Source organism: Mizuhopecten yessoensis, unplaced genomic scaffold, assembly GCF_002113885.1.
Source record: "Mizuhopecten yessoensis strain PY_sf001 unplaced genomic scaffold, ASM211388v2 scaffold6015, whole genome shotgun sequence".
NCBI classification, from domain to species: domain Eukaryota; kingdom Metazoa; phylum Mollusca; class Bivalvia; order Pectinida; family Pectinidae; genus Mizuhopecten; species Mizuhopecten yessoensis.
This window is the reverse complement of record NW_018406337.1, coordinates 409,352-430,411: the sequence shown is the minus strand read 5'-3', so window position 1 is coordinate 430,411 and position 21,060 is coordinate 409,352. Positions and strand designations below refer to the sequence as shown.

Sequence of the window (21,060 nt, the reverse complement as noted above, 5' to 3'; positions counted from 1 at the left end):
CAGGTGGCCTTCTGGGAAAGAGCCAAACAAAGTTTGCAAATGAAAATGACCTTGACTTACTTTCAAGGTCACAGCATTCAAATATGTCAAATATTTGAACTACTTCTCTTGTTCAATTAAGTATCCCTGGGCCATCCATTCTCGTTTGGGGAGGGATTAAAGTTGACTTAAGTTTATATAGCAAAATAACACTTTTGAGTATATCTTGAAAAAAATTACATTTCGTTACAGTACCTGAGTCAGTGTGATGGGATAATTGTGATGAGCGATGGACAGATAACAGAGAGCGGCAAACATGAGGAGCTTATCAAAAACAATGGCGAGTATGCCAACCTCATCAACACCTTCTATGCAAAAGAAGACAGCGACTCAGGGGATGAAAATCAGGAATTTAGGGGTAAGCACACCTGCCTTATATCACACGATTGGCATGACTGACATACTTTTCTGCCTTCTGTGTATAAGTTTCCTGGTGTAACATGGATATAGAATTCATACAATCATTTAGTGCAATAATGCAATAATGTAATTTGAGGATTTCTAGGAACTGGTTATTCAGGCACAAACAACAGATTCTATATATATATATATGCCACCTGGCTTTAATACCTTATGTTTGTGAGTGCATGCTGGTAAAGGGGACATTATAGTGTTCTATTGTACGTTGGGATCATGCTTTCAATGCCATCTTCAGAACCCCTAGACTTGAGTGCTGCAGCACCCACCCAAATACTGTTTTTACTTCGTCTGGGTTGTGGAGTTGTAGTTATTGAAACAAATTAGAGGCTGTTCTTGTTTCTTGTTAATGTAATATTTGTCACACTTGCTTGCATACATATGTGCTAACATATATTCCGTCTTTGCGTATTGCAGAGTTATCTTCTCTTGTGAGCAGGTATTGATTGTTACGTCATTTGTTTGTGAGAGTAACGTCATCAATTTTTGAGAAAACGAGGTTATTTTCTCACACAAACCAATGACGTAATAATCAATACCTGCTCAAAAGAGAAGATAACTCTGCAATACGCAAAGATGGAATATACATGTAACCGTTCCTGTAGTGTCCTCCTTACTTTGACTTCTCTTTGACAATTGATTTTAGATTACCAGAAGTGACATTTTAAGGAAACACTATCTTAGTTATTTAAATCTTCCTTAGAAAGTTGTGATGAATGATTATGAATGTTGGTTTTACTACAAAAATCTCAAATAAAAAGTCAGATTTTGATAATATAAGATCACCATTATAAGTAGGTAGTAACTGTATGTACTTATTCCAACTTACAGAGAGACTCGGGTCTTCACCCAAAAGTCCTCGGGAAAGAACATTTTCAGGTACACGTCAGAGAACTACTTCAGGGAGAGAACGGACACTGTCAGCATCTTCACACCACTCCCTAAAGGGCCAAGCTAACGGTGTTGACAGACAGATAAGCACCATGTCTGCTATGAGTGACGGGTCAGGGCAACAACCTCCTACAAATGGTATGATTAGTCTCCCCTGGGAGTAATTCTTTCATTTAAGTTACGATATTAGGAAATAGACTTCCAGCTCCTATATCTGTTCCTTAAAATTTAATATGCCTGCTTTTAAGTCTACTCAGGGGGGAGCAGTTATCAAAATAAACATTCTTGTTAGCTCATACTTTAATTAACATTTAACATAATATTTGCCGAAGTTTGACTGAAATAGCTTGCTAACTTCTGTAATTTTTCCCATCAAAATTGTTTCAATTGAAACTAGAATGAGATCTGATATTTAAGAAACATTTATGATGTAATCTGCCATGATAACAAAGTGAGTGCATTATAATACCATGCACAAAATTGGATTCCAATCATTAAAGAGTTCACTTAGCGACCAAACCCAGCAGAACATTTTCCCAGATGGTTTGAGGAATACAAATTTGGAGTTCCTTCTCACCAGAGCACAGACTTAAGCAGGAGCATGAAAGTTGAGTTTGAGCAAGAGTACAGATTCATGAGTACTGGACCTGTGTTCATGAAACCGTATTCATGCTCATACTTAGATTCTGTGCTCAATTTCTTGTGCAATGATGAATTTATAATAAACTATTCATATTTTATCAATGATATGCATGAAAATTTGGAAAGACATTTAGCCGAAGACTGTTTTCAATGTTAACACTTGACTGTTTGACCATGTAACATGATTTGAGCAAGTTACAAGAAAGCCTGCTCGAGTATGAGAACGGTTTCACGAATACGGGCCAAGGTCCTGATGAATCATTTTCAATCTCAGCTGGAAAACTCATTGTGACTGAGGAGAAGGCAAAGGGAAAGGTGACTGCCAAAACCTACTGGACCTACATTCAGGCTGCGGGTGGAATGTTTGTGGCTTTATCTGTGATGCTAATCTACATCGTCAGTGTTGGTATCCAGAGTGGAACCAGCTGGTGGCTGTCCTACTGGCTAAACCAGGGAAGTGGGGTAAGTATAGGTAGCACAGAGCTGGTTAAACCATTGGAGGTTTGTCCGGTGTGGTGCAGTGGATAATTCCTGGCCTTCCACTCGCTCGCAAACAGCCAGACCAACAAGAGTGATAAATATAATTTAGAATAACTTATTTCATAATTATTGTAAAATAAATAAAGTTTATATCTAAACCAATGGAGGTTGGGTACAGGCTAAATCATTGGGTTGACCTACTTAAATGTGGGGGTAAGAATCTGCTATATCAGGGGGGTTTGGGTACATATTGGCTAAACTAGGGTGAATGGGGAAATATACAGTTGAAGTAAGGGCTTAAAGGATATTACAAGTTTCTGGTTAATTGTGATTAGGTCTATTTACAGAGGCAAAGCAAAGGGGAAAAGACCTGGTCAAGTGGAACCAAAAGACTTATAAATCTCCCAAGCTCAATTGTATTCTTTAACTATTTTATTGTACTGACTCAGGATGCTCTGAAGGATTTGATATTTAAGCAATATTCCATCTGCTTATTTTGGAAATCTATTGGGATCTATATTTACACTTTCAATATCTGTGCTGTTGCTTCAACCGTCTCTCACCTGATTGGCTTGGTCAGTTTTGTGAGAAAATAAGGAAATTGTCATTCAAGTATATGGAAACTATCAAGGGAGTTAGTCTGCATGGGGCATTTTAGTTTTCAGACTAATATATGACTGGTAGAGAACTAACTCCCTGGACAGCAAGGTGAGGGCACCAGGGTAAATATGGGGATATAGTAATTGTTAAGAAATCATTGTTATTTATTCCCCGAAAGTGTACAATTTTTTTATTTGATTTCAGAATACAACGGAAGAGGTGATGATAGGAAATGTGACCTCAATAAGGTTGAGTATGAACATCCGTCAAAATCCTGATCTTAACTTCTACGCCATGATCTACGGGATTGGCATTGCGGTTGTCATCCTGACAACCCTTCTCAGGACTATTCTCTTTATGAAAGTAAGTATTTGGTTAATAGATGTTAAGGATCCCCGTACCATTGTCAAAAACTGTTAACTACACATTGGAAACTGAATTATCTGGCATGACGTACGCGACTTTAGCTTTAATAAGTCATTTCTAGAAAGAAAACCATACCATCCAAGACTTTTATAAAAAAGTAATAAAAATGAAATTGGAAAGAAAATAATCTATGATAGTGTACATGTTCCGAATGTAAAAGTTCAGTGGGTAGATCAGGATTTGAGCCATTGAAATACTATCACTCTAACTAACTTAGCCACTAGGTCAAAAGAAATCTCCTTGCCTAATTGCGCTAAAGTAAAGTCCAAATCAAAAGTAACGATGGGTTAATTACTGTTTGGAAATGCATCAAATTCTCTAGTGTTTTGCCTACAGAGGGCCCCCCCACCGGGACAGGGATCCTTAAATATATAGAACAAAGAATATAATGGCAGGCTATGCCTATATCAGTTCTCTGCATATAGTTTGGTTACGTTTAATATGGTTTAACGTCCCATACATGCAGGATCTAACAGCGCGAGGCAAAATCTCACAGATTTTCACCTCCGATAAAGTCTAACGGCGTGGGACATGAATTTACAGACAGTCCTCAAAACCCCACAGGTTTTTTAGTGACCGATCAGTAAACCATTTTCCTGTTGTTGTTTACTCAAAGTTTTACAAGATTCTACAATGTAATAATAATATAACAGCTAAGACCATTTATGGACATGTATCTATTTATAACATCTAGAAGTGCTTTCACTTATGTATTTTGTTAGTTGCAATATCATGAAGCACATTTGTTGATTGACAACATCGGCGAAACGGGATGGAATGTTCATGTATACCCGTGTTAACTCTTTAAACCTTGAAAGTCAAGGAAAATATACTGATTTGATATCAACCTATAAATCATATCTTTTCTCATCCTTTCATATTTTAAGGTCACACTTCACGCTTCCAGTAAGATGCATGATACCATATTCAGAAAGGTGCTATCTTGTCCAATGAAATTCTTCGACACAACCCCAGTGGGGCGAATCATCAACAGGTTCTCCTCAGACATGGATGAAAGTAGGTATCATGATAGTTATGGCTATCGTCATGTTGTTTTTGACACATGCGTTAGGTAATACAGGTGTCTAGGATAGGGGATCGATCATACTACGACGTTTGCTTAACGTGGAATTGCAGAAACAAAAGTAGAGTTTAATTTATTTTTAACTCTGATGAAGGAGTCAGTTTGATTTACCAGTAGGTTTAATATTGAGATGTTGTGCAACTGTTTTGGTTGGCAAACTTATGTAGATGCTGTACAAATGTAATTATGGGAGGGCATTCCTTAAGCCCAACTATTGTATATGTATGTTTCACTGTGTACAGTGTTAACCTATTTACACAGTTGATGTCCGACTGCCTGGAAGTGCCGAAGTTTTTTTAATGAATATCCTGACCATCATCTTCGCGCTCATTTCCATCTGTTATGTGTCACCATGGTTTCTTATTGCCCTTGTTCCATTGGTTGTTGCCTTCATAATCATCAACGTCATCTTCACCTCCGGAGTTCGAGAGCTGAAACGATTAGACTCCACAACGCGCTCTCCGTTACTGAGTCATGTGACTGCCTCCATACAAGGAATAACAACTATTCATGCATTTGGGAAATCACAAGAATTCTTAGATAAGTAAGTACTTATAATTTTTCTTTGTGATTCAATGCTAAATTAACTGTCAGTTTTATTTTCATTGTACATGTATTTATTATGATATAGCCGATTTTAATTGAATGATGGTTGATTATTATTTATTCACATTGAAGTGTCTTAAATTAATTCAATGTAAACAAATAGGTATACTTGAAAATTGTGCAGGTGAAAGCAATAAAAATCATGGCACTGTCTTGTATCTTTGAACAAGATACTTTACTCTACTTGTTCCAGTCTACTCAACTGTAAATAAGCGTGTGGTTGGGCAGTGCTAAAATTGTAGAATGCTAGCTGTGCATGGGTGCCGACTGTATGCTTCCCGGGGAGTTGAGAAAGAAATTGGCTGGTTGCAAATGTCCTATAACCACGGATAATAATTTGTGAATCGCTTTGAGACGACCTACGAACTAGGTTGTGATAAAACTGTATATAAAAACCTCAAATTACTTTTGATATTAGTAATATTTGACATTTAGATGCCTTTGTACCGACAGAGATGGGATGACATAAGGGTTTATAAATAGCTATGTTCACATAGGAGATGGCCCTAAATTGGCAAAATGTCACTTTCTGACTTCTACTTTAATGTGTCAAATAACCCACACTACAAAGAATGAGATATACTCTTGAAAAAAATAAACAGCAATGATAAAATATGATGTAATTATGAAGTCAATCTTGTTTGGATTGTATTTATCCCAAGAAAGCTAGGAAATTGATTAATATGGCTGCACTATGCAGGGTCAATTTTGTAATAGAATGTGATTATATCATTTTAGCAATGTTTTAACATAATTTATCAATAAATAATGTTATACTGCCATAAAATAGGACTAAGGGGTTGTTTAGTTCCCATATTTTGGGCAGAAGAGCTCCCACATGGGAGATAACTGGTATTTACTACTTTGGGCACTGATAGGTCTCTTTAGACTATTTGCATACTAAATTTAGAGTACTAGTATTTCATTGTAATTGTTTTGTTTATTTTAATAGAATAAAAATTAGCAATTTTCTTCTTAGTGGACAGTGTGTTTTACTGAGTTCTTTAATTTCACGTTAAAATATTTAAAATGATTTAAAATGAAATATATTTAAATATTTATTGTTCATGTTCTGTTACATACTGTGTTATTGTGATTTGTAGGTTTCACCAGTTAATGGACACCAATACAGTACCATTCTTCCTCTTCTACTCATCCAATCGTTGGCTGGCGGTCAGACTTGACCTAATAAGTGTAATTGTTATCGGAATAACGGGACTGCTGGTCATCCTTACATATGAAACCATTACCCCTGCTCTAGCTGGCATGGCTATGGCCTTCGCTATACAGGTAAGTCATATGCTATTACTTGTGGGTATGCTACTTCCTTTCATTGCAATTGGTCAATAAAGTTAGCATGAGTGACATTTTGTAATGCAATCAATAATGCACTTGCCTTTTACCAAGGTGACCTGGGTTCGATTTCCTGATTGGACGTGAAAAGGTATGGGGTTAACCTGCATAACCTAATGAGTTAATTTCGCGGTGTGCTCCGGTTTCCTCCCACATTAAGACCCCAAGGGCGCCAATATCCGGGTCAACAATAGTGATCGATATAAGTTGAAATAATTTATTTCATAATTGTTATGAAATAAATAAAGTTTCGAAAAATCAACGGGGTGAGGTCAGGTCAGTAGAAGCTTCAACCGTCTCTCACCTGATTGGCTTGGTCAGTTTTGTGAGAAAATAAGGAAATTGTCATTCAAGTATATGGAAACTATCAAGGGAGTTAGTCTGCATGGGGCATTTTAGTTTTCAGACTAATATATGACTGGTAGAGAACTAACTCCCTGGACAGCAAGGTGAGGGCACCAGGGTAAATATGGGGATATAGTAATTGTTAAGAAATCATTGTTATTTATTCTCCGAAACATAGTAGCAATTTTGTACATGATTGAGATTGACTTACATAAGGGGTTGAAACTAAATAGCATCATTTTATTCATGATGAAGAAATCACGATTGAGCAGTGACATTTTGTCGCAGGTAAAATCTGCAGAGTGACATGTTATGTTGTAGCTGACAGGCCTGTTCCAGTTCACCATCAGACTGGCCATAGAGACCGAGGCCAGGTTTATTTCTGTAGAGAGACTGCAGCACTACTCTAAGGTAATTAACTGAACACCAAGTCACCGAGTCACATTAACGATACTTTGTCACCTTATGAATACTGAGTCTGAGATATTTTGAATTCTAACTTACCTTTAAAATACTAAGTCACCTAATGGAAACTGAGTCATTATACAAATAATGAGTCACCTTGCAGATACAGGGTCACTTTATGAATGCTGAATGAGTCGCCATACAGTTACTGTTCATGGGTCACCTTTTGAATATTAAGTCACCTTACAGATACTGAGTCACATTATTAATACTATGGCACTTTTTGACTACTGAGTGACCTTAGGAATACTGAGTGAGTCACTTTATTAATACTGAGTGAGTCTTAGATACTGAGTCATTGATCATGAAACACCTTAGGAATACTGAGGGAGTCAACATACAAATACTGAGTCGTCATAGATACTGAGGCATTAATGATCATGAAACGCCTTGTGAATACTGAGTGAGTCAACATATAAATACTGAGTCACCTTTTGAATACTTAGTTAAAAAATCATCTTATTAATGCAGAGTCATCCTACCAAAATTGAATCATGAATATTGTTTTTTTTAGGTCATCTGACCCTTTGGGTCAGGATGACCTATAGTCTTCGTGCTTCGACCGTTGTCGTCCGCCGTCCGTAAACTTTCAACATTTTAAACTTCTTCTCAAGTTCCACCAGTCAGATTGAGCTGAAACTTGCCTAAAAAGATCCTGAGATGGTCCTGACCAAGTGTTGTTATTTTTCGGGTCGGTCTATAATCCAAGATGGCCACCATGGCCACCATCTTAAAAGACACATTTTAAACTTCTTCTCCAGTTCCACTGGTGCCATTGAGCTAAAAACTGATGGGGATGTTAAGGAAAAGAAGCCGACAAATTGTTGTTATTTTTAAGCCCCGGCAAAACTTCAACATGGCAGCCATGGTGGCCATTTTGTAACATGATTGCGCAATCATGGTTTTCCTTATTAACACCTATTTTAAACTTATTCTCAAGTTCCACCAGTGGGATTGAGCTGTAACTTGCCTGAAATTATCCTGAAACAGTCCTGATCAAGTGTTGTTATTTTTTCGGGTCTGTGCAAAATCCAAGATGGCCACCATGACCGCCATCTTGAAAAACACAATTAAAACTTCTTCTCAACTTCCACTAGTGGGATTGAGGTCAAAATTGCCTGAAATGATCCTGAGATGGTCTTGACCAAGTGTTGTTATTTTTTGGGTTGGTCTGAAATCCAAGATGGCCGCCATCTTGAAAAACACTTTTTATACTTCTTCTCAAGTTCCACTGGTGCCATGTAGTCAGATGACCGTTTAGGCCCATGGGCCTTTTGTTTTTGGTAAACTTTATGGCAGTTTTCTGTTGATGGGTCATTAGCATTATAATATCCTCCTTATAACTTGTGAAATGATTATCATTGTAGGAAGTGGAGTCAGAAGCACCAGCTACCATTAAGGAAAATCGCCCTGCGTCAGATTGGCCAAAAGATGGTTCCATAACATTCAAAAGAATAAAAATGCGCTACAGAGAAAACCTGCCTTATGCTTTAAGAGGAGTCTCATTTGAAGTTCTTCCTAGGGAAAAGATTGGTATTGTGGGGAGATCAGGGTCAGGTAAGTGCTTAAAGGTAATTCATAATGACATGCAAATATCAATATTTATGTTTTATCATTACTTCAATTCAATATGATGTGTGTAAACTGTTTATAACTGTAAGGAGAGGGCGCTCAAAGGCTTTGCCTGTTGCCCAATTTCTTTGTATCTGAGATCTGAACAATAAATATTCTGAAATGAAAATGAAAGGTAATTCAAGATCAGACGTGTGTTTGTCAGTAGTTGAAACTACAGTGTTACTAGATAGGTAAGTTTTGAATAATAATTAGCCTCAATTTTACAAAATGAAATGGATGTAATCTTTCAAAATCAGACAGCCATATTAAAAAGGCAGCCACTGATACTACGGCTGCCATAGTTAGAAATGTAGAGGTGAGTCTTTAAAACAAGACAGATACAAATACAGCCACACTTAAAAACAACTGTCATTCTTTCTTCAGTCTTTGTACAAAAAAAGGTCAGGTAGGGAATTAAAAACAAATTACTCATCTCTTTTCTCCAATTTTGAATTATTTTGTTAATTTGTAGCAGACAGGAAAGATGGAAAAGGTTCCCTGTGATTTTGATTTTTGTAAATGTATGATTTACTAGGTAAATCCTCCCTGGGTGTGGCACTGTTCCGCCTGGTGGAGGTGGAATCCGGTTCCATCCTTATTGACAAGATGGACATCAGTGGCATTGGTCTGGATGACCTGCGATCAAAACTGGCCATCATTCCTCAGGATCCTGTCCTCTTTGTAGGAACAGTAAGGTATGTGATTGCTCACCTGTGTTGGGTACATAGTATATCAATCCCTGACTCTAGTCGGTATACTTTTTGTTTATATACAGTTTTCACCCTATTGGATATTTTACATTCATAGTCAGAGTTTTCATTGATTCTATACTGTGTACTGGGAAATTTTTGCCTGGTCAAATTTTCTGGTAAGCAGTATTTTATAACTCAAAGAAAAAAAAGTATCATTTTTAAGCCTCTGCCATTTTATGGGTAAGGGATATGCTTTTGTTCTGTTTAAGCAGTGTGTAGTCTCAATATTTAGTGTCATCAGTTTTGTGATTCTAATTTTCTGAACTGATTTTTATCAAACTCAATACGAAGGTCAAGTTTGATATGAGAATATCTCAGATGATTTTGTGCTACAGGGTGCAAAGTTCAAGGTCAAGTTGCTATTTCATAGAAAATTATCAACCAATTCAGTGTCATCATTTTAGCTACTTCATTTCTTCATTTTGAAAGAAATTGAGACAACACTTTATTAGCAAGGTCTTAATATACAAAAGTCAAGTAAATGTCAGCATTTTGTAACAACTTTGTAATTTTTGTTTAAAAATTGTCACAAACTGATTTTACATGGCAGCAGGGTAACTCATGTCTCCCAAATATTATATTTATTTCGTGAATATTGGAATTCATGTAAATTTGTTTTATACACTTTGTTTCTTATTTCTATTAAGATTTTACATTCATGAAAACAAATCTGGAGTTAAGATTGAATTCAATTTCCATTATCTTCATGTTTATCAATTATTTCCGTTTGTTTTATTAAATGTTTGTGGTCTTGATTGAAAAACCAAATCGGCCAAACAAATTTAACAATGCATTAATAAAAAATTGTATTTTATTGAGAATATGTATTAAAAATAATATAATTATACTTTTTTACAACCAACAGCTTTTGAACAAGTTGTTGTACCTAATTTTGTAAGAGGTTTAACTCATTCACCCCTGAAGGCACATTTAAATTCTTCCAATTCAAAGGTTGGAATAGTTCATTATGAAATTTCAGGGGTGAATTAGTCAAAGAGATTCACTGTTACCCTAAACAGTTGCTGACACTACAGCTATTTTCACAAACATCTTGTCTTTGTTGACAGATATAACCTGGACCCGTTTCAGCAGTACACAGATCTACAGCTGTGGGATGCATTAGAAAAATGTCATATTAAAGAAGCTGTGAGTGTCTGTGTCACTATCTCTGGGGTTCAGGGAGGGGGTCTCATTGTTATATTCTTCTATGATTTGTTTCTGTGCCATCCTAGATACTCCTGGGGTTACGCTCACTTTCGCTCTCTGTACCCCTGGAATATGTCATAACAGAATTGAAGACACAAAGATAGCTGTTTGATTGGTCTCGGGTAATAAAACCTGACCAATCGCTAGTCTGATTCCTGTCCTTTAAAGATTACAGAGGGGCGACACCCAACTTCAAAGCCAGTCAATTTTTACTGTTATGCGACCACAAGATTCTTTTGATGTACATCAAAGGATCGAACTATAGTCTTCTTGTCTCATCCACAATGTGAGACACACTGAGCCTTCGATGACATATCCCATGGGCCTATTAGTGGGCACAAGCCTATTACTGAGCATGGGCCTATTACTGAGCATAAGCCTATTACTGAGCATGGGCCTATTACTGAGCATGGGCCTATTAGTAAGCATTGGTTTGTTACTGATAATATTTGTTAATTATATTTGTATGCAAATTCTTGCATAGTTGGTAATATTTCTTTCTGTTAATGCTATTTTAGAAAACATAAAGTTTAAAATGCAAAAAAAAAGAAGGATAGTATTTACTTTTTAACAATAGAATTATATTTGAATACATATAATTACTTCATGTAATAGGTGGCCATTTTGATGGCAGTATCAAGATAATTTATTTTTAAAACAATAGCTATTGGGCATTATGCCGAACAGAGACGTTGAAGACATAAGGACAAAAAAAAGTGGATACCCATGTTTTTTCCTAGAATATAATTACAATATGGTTAAAAAAGGCTTAATGTTTCTATTTCATATGAAATTTATGTTGTTGTCCAGAAGATTTATTTCATGAAGATATTTAGACTTTTTTCTTAAAATCATATGAAATGGAAACATGTTCCAGATCTATATGAGAGAAAATGTTTCGCTTAAAAAAGGAGCAAGTACAATGAAAGTACAGATTATTTTCATAGCAGCTAGTTGTGTGTAATGACCATAACAGGTGTGTCTGAATCAAATCAAAGCTTTTTGGAGTTATCTTGACACATAAAAAGGGAAAGATAAATTGAACAAAGCAGTTTCAGTGGCGTTTCACGCACTTTCTCTCTCACTGGAAATGTGGAATGAGGGAGATCTCCCAGAGGCTGACACCTTTGTTAAGTGTATAGCCTTACTCCACCAGTTTACCATCTTTCATGATCACATATTTGACATTCTGTGTGTCTAAGATTTCAATATGTTTATTGTCTTACAGATTGCCACCCTGGAGCAGCAGTTAGACTCTACTGTGGTGGAGAACGGAGAGAATTTCTCTGTGGGTGAGAGACAACTCATTTGTCTGGCCAGGGCTCTGCTACGTCACAGTAAGGTACATACATTGTCATGTATAATGGTTCAGTGATAACAAGTAATTTGATCTACTCGCATATAGTACTATAATCTGATTCACATGCATGCTTAAATGTATTATATCATCAGTATATATGTCAAACGTTTGAGTGACCTTGATTTTCCAGAACTATTTGAGAGCAGCCATTGTGTCTGTAGTCAATTATCTATTAGGTCTTAAAGTCGCATTTCATACTTACATACTTAATCTACATAGCTTTTGTCATTAACATTTTTTTTAACTTTTCAACTTTATAATTTACCACCATGATGATTTCTGATTTACTCATACTACCAGTAAAACTGATTCTGATAACATCAAAGATAGCTAACAAGTGTTCTGATTGACTGACACACTATGAGTCAAAAATGACATTCTTTAATGTCAAATTGGTTCAGATTTTGCTGATATGTTTCTGTTATCCTGTAAATGACATCCTATCCAGTGTTTGGAAGAGCTTTGGTCAATTATAGGAGCCCAGCTGTTATAAACGCCTAGCACTTGTTCACAATCTGTCACGAAATGACTTGAAGTTTGAAGGAATTCCATGATATGGTGTAAAAATCACATATTAGTTGTTTCACTGTGTGTTGTCATGGTGACTGTTACAGATTCTGATGCTAGACGAGGCGACAGCAGCTATAGATACGGAGACTGACGCCCTGGTACAGACCACCATTAAGGAGGCATTCGCTGACTGTACCATGTTGATAATCGCCCACAGACTAAACACTGTTCTCAATTGTAGTAGAATTCTTGTAATGGAGGATGGCAAGGTTAGTGTTAAATTTAAATATTCTCAATAATTTTGTAGACTTCCTTGAAAACTGTTGAGAAAAATGTCTTAATCTCCCAATCAAGATCCTGTGTTATCTGGAAATTGAAGAGATTTTTTATACAGTTAACAGTCAATTACCAGAATATACCATTTTTTGACTTTTTTTGTGAAATTGTTGTACTGATACCCCAATTAATTTGAACTTTTAAAAACAAATTACTTTGTATATTTACACCATATCTCAAACTAATTTTTTTCTGAGAAATGAAGAGCTCTGCTTCTGTAAAATAAATCCCTTTTTAACGCATGTTTGGGGTCTCTACAAAAGGATTTATTGTTGTGATACATATAATCTTTACATTGAAGTGTAACATCAGTGTCATTTCTGTTCGAAAAAGATATCTATTACAGATAAAATAACAAAATAACACAAACATCATTTCCTTGAAATTTATCTACACACTGGTCAACGTTAGCCTTCTCTGTACACTTAAAACTTTCAAAACCTCATTATACTGCCACCTTCTGTCCTCTGTGGTTTTGGCGGTATAACAGGTTTATCGTTTTGAACCCAAGTGTTGACACACCAACTGAACTTATACTTTGAAAACACTAGGTGATCTGACGCTGAAAAAATCACCGATGGTCGTTTGTCTGGCCGTGTTTTGTCCGATTGACTGCACAAAATTCTGTATCGCTTAACATTTCTGAATGTCCGACTCAGTTATAGAAGTGAGCTATATTCATCATAATTTCTGCAGTAAAACTTACCTGTAGAAAGACAAGAAAGGTGTAGCTATGGTTCAATGATTTCATGTGTACACAACCATACAGCTGATTACCTGGTCAGTGGGCAGTCACATGTAACAATACAATGTACACACGTACGTAACATTCCTGTCATTGGCATATACCTGTACTCGACTCAAATTGACGGTATTTAACAAAGTAAAAATAGTGTGTTTTTAACCATTTGTTTTGGGAATATTATGGTGGATGGCGGTATGCGGGTTTGGCGTTACAACGGGTGCATTTACTTTGGAAGAAATCTGTTCTTAGTAAATTAATGGTGAAATGCGGTTTTGGCAGTTTAACGGCAGGCATTACAACAGGGTTTTACTGTATTGATATGAAAAATTAACATGTGTATAGACACCACTTAGGTCAGTTGAAATCATTTGAAAATTCTTATTATTCCCAAAATGTTCAAAAATCAATCTCTGCACAAAATAAGACTGATTTTGCCAGGAGCTCCATTATGCAATGAAATATTATTAATGTTCCTGTCGATAAAACATGTGGAAAGACATCTTATTCTTGATATTTTGTTAGTTATTAATTGTCACAAAACTCTGAAACTGGGCATTTTTTAGCTCTGCCTTCAATTCAGTCAAAGTGCATTCATTTATCAGAGAATATTTCTGCATCACCAGCTGAACCGTTTCAAATGCAACTCAGATATATAAAAACGAAAAACTGTCTGTACCATTATCTGTACCATTATATAAATTAGATTCTTATAAGTTAAATTGTTATGTATAACTTTGATACGTAGCATTATGCTGATTTTTATTCCAAAAAACAAGAATACAGTATGGGTTTTTTTCATTTTTTTTGCAGGTGGCTGAATTTGGTTCTCCGTCTTCCTTGATTTCCAACCCTAAATCCAAATTTAAAATGATGCTGGATGCTACAGAAGGCCAATATGAACCTAGGTGATGCAGGACCATTTATGGGAACTTTTCTAATTTAATCAATTTTATTTAATTCTTTTCAATTTTCAGCTTATTATGGTCATTCATGAAAGTCACTGGTTTTAATTGTTGTTAATGGAAGACTTTGAAAAATTTAAATCTGTCCAGGGACAGTGTTTTTCTTAAAGAAAATTAATGTACTATAAATTTTCTTCGAAAGGGAAAAAAGATAAATGATGAACATTGTCACTCCATGTACCAATATTTCAGTCCCCAGGAGCAAATGCCAGTGATAAATCTAAGTGGCGTCTATCTTGTTTTTTCCTCTTCCTCAAAAAAAACACCAAGGCGGATGATACTTATGTAGAATCAGCTTTGAATTTCGCTTCAGGAAATATTTGTTATAAGATAATGAACACTGCCTCACTCATTGGCTTTAGCTGATGTAAAAATATTTTGAATATCGTCAAATCACAGCCATTTCACAAGTCTACATACGTTGCACCATTAGTAAATATATTAAAACTTCATTATGGTGCCGTAACATTGGAGGATATTCACATGTGAATTTTCAAAATCATCAATTACTGTAGGCTTAGAATGACTACCCTTACGAATCCCTGTACCACTAGTACTGTCACTGTATCTGTGCATAGGAACATTCTTCTTGCATGACTATACTTTCCGTCAATCTATTTTGAAAAAGGAAACTTTACTTAATGTGGGGCCTTCATGAAAGAAATATGGGGAAATAAATGAAATATAATTAACTGCAGTATTCTGAGTGTAAGATATCAACAGAGCTAAATCAGGATTCGAACCCTGGACATCAGATGTATGTACTGTTGCCTTTACCAACTCTTCTACCTAAATAATTGTCAAATGTGCTACAGTTAAATCTGAAACAAAATTATGGGGAGGCTACTGGGTAAATGTAAAAGCAGATCGTGAATGCAGTTAGATCGTGAATGCAGTTAGACTCCTTAAGAGTCACTAATCATAGATACTGTAGACAAAAAATTGGCATGTATTGTTTAGAATCACAAGTAGGTAGGATGAAATATATACTTTATTATGCTAGAAAAATATTGTGTAGGACATTTAAATATACCTTTTCAATTAATTTAGTTTTGTCACAAAGTTATATTTTGACATAATGTGCATTCCTTTCAAACTGAGAGAAGGGCTTTCCTTCTTTCTATATATTTGTATGACAGCATGAATATGTTTTATGAGACTGCCCAGAATGTATATAATCATTATGATATTATTAAGGACTCATGCAACTAAATCAGCCAATCAGCAAGTGTTTCATACAATCAGAGCTATCAAACTTCCCTCACTAGAAGGAAGACTCCCTGATTTTGACCACAACTTTCCATTATCTCCCTCAAAAATCCCTTATTTACGTCCAAACTCACACACACTCAATATCTACATCCTGTGGTCCAATGATTTCATAGTTACAACAGGGTGTGTGTAATGATCAGAACAGGTGTGTCTGAATCAAATGAATGCTTTTTGGAGTTATTTTGATACATAAAAAGGGAAAGATAAATAGAGCAAAGCAGTTTCAGTCGTGTTTCACACACTTTCTCCATTTCGTTCTACATTTTCAATGAGGGAGATATCCCCTCATTGGAGGTTTCAGAGGTCAACAACTATGTTCAAATACAGCGCCTACGAGTACAGTAAATTTTTAATTTTAACATATTTTTATTAGAATGAAATGTACTGGTGCTTAAATTTGAAAAGAAATGTATGGTTTTAGTAGATTGTAATATCTGATGGTGGATTTATGAAGGGGTAACATGTCCCAGGTGTTATATCTGATGGTTGATTTATGAAGGGGTAAAATGTCCCAGGCGTTATATCTGATGGTGGATTTATGAAGGGGTAACATGTCCCATGTGTTATATCTGATGGTGGATTTATGAAGGGCTAACATGTCCCAGGTGTTATATCTGATGGTGGATTTATGAAGGGCTAACATGTCCCAGGTGTTATATCTGATGGTGGATTTATGAAGGGGTAAAATGTCCCAAGTGTAATATCTGATGGTGGATTTATGAAGGGTTAAAATAACCCAGGTGTTATATCTGATGGTGGATTTATGAAGGGGTAAAATGTCCCAGGTGTAATATCTGATGGTGGATTTATGAAGGGGTGAAATGTCCCAGGTGTTATATCTGATGGTGGATTTATGAAGGGGTAAAATGTCCCAGGTGTAATATCTGATGGTGGATTTATGAAGGGGTGAAATGTCCCAGGTGTAATATCTGATGGTGGATTTATGAAGGGGTAAAATGTCCCAGGTGTAATATCTGATGGTGGATTTATGAAGGGGTAAAATGTCCAGGTGTAATATCTGATGGTGGATTTATGAAGGGGTAAAATGTCCAGGTATAATATCTGATGGTGGATTTATGAAGAGGTAAAATGTCCCAGGTGTAATATCTGATGGTGGATTTATGAAGGGGTAAAATGTCCAGGTGTAATATCTGATGGTGGATTTATGAAGGGGTAAAATGTCCAGGTATAATATCTGATGGTGGATTTATGAAGAGGTAAAATGTCCCAGGTGTAATATCTGATGGTGGATTTATGAAGGGGTAAAATGTCCAGGTGTAATATCTGATGGTGGATTTATGAAGGGGTAAAATGTCCAGGTATAATATCTGATGGTGGATTTATGAAGAGGTAAAATGTCCCAGGTGTAATATCTGATGGTGGATTTATGAAGGGGTAAAATGTCCAGGTGTAATATCTGATGGTGGATTTATGAAGGGGTAAAATGTCCAGGTATAATATCTGATGGTGGATTTATGAAGAGGTAAAATGTCCCAGGTGTAATATCTGATGGTGGATTTATGAAGGGGTAAAATGTCCAGGTGTAATATCTGATGGTGGATTTATGAAGGGGTAAAATGTCCAGGTATAATATCTGATGGTGGATTTATGAAGAGGTAAAATGTCCCAGGTGTAATATCTGATGGTGGATTTATGAAGGGGTAAAATGTCCCAGGTGTAATATCTGGTGGTGGATTTATTAAGGGGTAAAATGTCCCAGGGTGCTCCTGTCTGGCTACACCGTTTTGACTTGTAGACACCCAGTCATCAAAACAACTGAATTCTGGCACTCTTATAAACCATTAAACCTGTCAAAGTGTCTTTTATTTAGTCTCTATCAAGTATGTATGAATCTAGACAGTTGTTACTGGTGTTGAACTTCAAATATTAAAGCTGGTAGCTCAAAAGTTAAGTAATAACGTTAACATACAGTAAATGATTTAGTTGCATGAATCCTTAAATTAAACACAATACATCTCCAGCACATATGCAGGAATACACATATAGGGAGATATTAGCCAGGTGGCATAGGACTAGTAGTTAGCGCCTGATAAGGCAGCTCCTACGAATTCCTCAAAAGTCTATTGATAATAATGTATATGCTAATTGTATTGATTGTATATCTATGTACTGTAAAGCGCTTTGGAGTGGCTTATGTTAGCTAGATAGGGCGCTATATAAAATGTTGTTTATTATTATTAATATTATAAATTGATGTACAGGGTTCCATTTGAAAATTATATAAGATGTACTAGAAATCATTTGTGTAGTTCAATGTATAATTTTGTGGAACAAATTGTTTGTATTCTTACATTATTTTCAAGTTGCCTGCCTGTTTGTCTGTCTGTCAGTCTACACTTTATTATTTGGGAATGAAAAACACATTTGGGAAAGACAAATAATTGTCTTTATTTTTTTATCTTTGTTCTTGTCCATGTTTTTTTCTGTTTCTCATATAAAATTGTTCAGTTAATTTATAGAATCCGAAGTTTTGTTTTTTTTGTATATATAAACATGTACAAATAGTCACATAGAATACCATGTTGTGTTGCAAGTCAAAAATTGTATTTTATGTATCAAATGAATATTTTTATTTAATTTAGATATTTTTTAGCAATTTTTTGAATGCCTCCTCAATACATATATATATATATATATAATTAGCTAAATATATTCTGGTGCTAAATGATAAAACGTTAATATAAAAATCACTACTGGACTCTTGCAGTAATTCATTCACCCCTGAAGACACATTTGAACTCTTCCAATTCAAAGATTGGAATAGTTCATTATGAAATTTCAGGGGTGAATGTGTTAAGTAATAGATATCCCCATCCTCTCATTCAGTGTATGATATTAATGATTGATTCAGTTACTGTTATATCATGTGCTGTATAAGAACCACAAAGCGTGTGCATTAAAACTGCTAGTTATTGCTAACCTCCAACATTTACTTTAAGGATGCCGGTACTACTACTAAAAAAATGTAATTATGCATCAGAAACCGTCTTTTATGGCATAACTGTACACTGTACCTTTGGTAAATAATTTCTGAAAAGAAAACTATACCTTGCAGACATTTACATGTATATAAACGGGAAATAATGAAGATGGAATAATCAAAATATAATCAATTACATCAGTTTTCTGAGTGTAATTAGTCAGCAGGGCTAGATGGGATTCGAACCCTGGACTTTAGATTGTTATAGTATTTTTCTAATCGATTGAGCTACAGAGGAGCCCAACTGTGCCTCAGTTACGTATACCCAACAGAAGTTAAGGGGAGGTTATATAGGAATATCCAAAGTGGAGTGGCCCAGGAGTCCTTGAGGTAAAAGTACATGTGTACCATCTAGTCATCACGATTAACTATATATTATCATTATTATGAAATATTTGTTTCCCATTTCCAACAGAACTATTCCATTTAAATCACATTTTGTGTTGCATCCAGCAGTAAGCAGTAATTCACAATTATTTAAAAAATATATGAGTATTTGAAAGCAAAACAAAAAGCAAAACAAATTTTACAGAGGTTTTTGGTACCAACTGAAATCAGATATTTTCTTTAGGCCAAGATTTTGTGGTTTCCCAGCAAAACACCCTTTCCTGGTTTAAAATGAATTTGTGGATTACGAGTACCCACTTAAACGGAGAATTGCTTCATATCAAACTTGTAATGACGTAGTGGACCTATGAATTTATTGAAGATTACCCACAAAATTAATGAAATTAAAAAAAATCATTGCTTGTATATTTCAAAAGGGAGATTACTCCAAGTTTACAAACACAGCTCTGCAGTGGAACTCTTCTTCGTGAATGTAATTTGAGCAGTGGTACCCTTTACCTTTAACAGTATTTTCATTCAAGAATCAAACATGATTCTAAAATTCTGCAAAATTAGAAATTATTGCACGGTGGAAATGTTACTTACCTAACTGCGTGATTTGATTACCAAAGAGACAATTGATCCTGTTAATTTGTACACTGTAGCTTTTTTTCAATGCATTTTCTCTAGCAGAGTAAATACTCCATGTTGGTTGTGTCTTGTATGTGTCTTTGCCTTATCTATGTACTCTGCCATGGCTTATTATAGAGTTTTAAGGGTATATTTCAATACCGATTTAGAGCTTTTAGCTCCATCAACCATGACTGCGCTCCGGAAGACTATAGTGAGAGTTGAGTAGTTGTCACAGAGTTAACACTTCTAGTCATGTGATAACGGGAACTCCCGAAACTTTATCAGTATAAAACACTAGTTATTTGTAAATGTTGTCCGCTGTATGTGAATATTACATGTTGTTCAAAAGCACTCGGTCTTCATTGTAATGCGCTCTTAGAACTGCTAGCGTCGATACTATTATTATTATTATTCATCTTATTTAAGTGTATTTTTTGTGATCAATAGGGTCATTGACATTTTTTGGCCTTCTGAATTCGCAATTAGTGTTGTCTCGGGTTTTTTCCGTGTTTTACTTGAAATAGTTTTAGAAATAATAAACATTATTGTGATATAAAATACTAATAAATAGAATGACTAATGTCATAAATGTAATCCATGTAATGATCGAAGTTTTGCTACAAACAGTCACACAATAGCATTCACGAGTATTGGAACCTCTGATTGCAATTTGATCTTTTTGTGTTTATTTTGTTATATTGTGCATGAATTAATTCTGTGGGTAATTAAGCTTCTTTCTCCTGTTAAACATCACCTAACTACAATATATTTACCTCATCACATCTTATTTGTTAATGATGTTAACTTAATACTAAATATTGTAATTTTTAAATTATTAAATATTATTTCATTTCAAATATATTTTATTGATTAAACAAAAGGATTGAGCAACAGGCTTTGCCTATATAAGCTCTCTCCATGGCTTCCAGCATACTTTTGATATTTGAAGACATTGAATACAATATTAAATATTATCAATTAATAAATACTATAT

At 35.3% G+C, this 21,060-nt stretch overlaps 1 protein-coding gene across 1 annotated transcript in view; it reads left to right on the top strand.

Annotated features, from left to right (window-relative positions):
• The window catches only part of LOC110451427 (multidrug resistance-associated protein 5-like), a 57,023-nt gene extending 40,405 nt beyond the window's left edge, over nucleotides 1-16,618 (top strand). The window contains exons 19-32 of the mRNA XM_021499439.1: nucleotides 232-397; nucleotides 1,288-1,485; nucleotides 2,264-2,451; nucleotides 3,274-3,432; nucleotides 4,383-4,512; nucleotides 4,841-5,123; nucleotides 6,289-6,475; nucleotides 7,205-7,294; nucleotides 8,716-8,905; nucleotides 9,498-9,657; nucleotides 10,782-10,860; nucleotides 12,149-12,262; nucleotides 12,895-13,059; nucleotides 14,682-16,618. Coding sequence (XP_021355114.1) covers nucleotides 232-397; nucleotides 1,288-1,485; nucleotides 2,264-2,451; nucleotides 3,274-3,432; nucleotides 4,383-4,512; nucleotides 4,841-5,123; nucleotides 6,289-6,475; nucleotides 7,205-7,294; nucleotides 8,716-8,905; nucleotides 9,498-9,657; nucleotides 10,782-10,860; nucleotides 12,149-12,262; nucleotides 12,895-13,059; nucleotides 14,682-14,780 — 2,208 coding nt within the window. The 3' untranslated portion in view covers nucleotides 14,781-16,618. The remainder of the gene's footprint in view (nucleotides 1-231; nucleotides 398-1,287; nucleotides 1,486-2,263; nucleotides 2,452-3,273; nucleotides 3,433-4,382; nucleotides 4,513-4,840; nucleotides 5,124-6,288; nucleotides 6,476-7,204; nucleotides 7,295-8,715; nucleotides 8,906-9,497; nucleotides 9,658-10,781; nucleotides 10,861-12,148; nucleotides 12,263-12,894; nucleotides 13,060-14,681) is intronic.
• The last annotated feature ends 4,442 nt before the right edge of the window (nucleotides 16,619-21,060 follow it).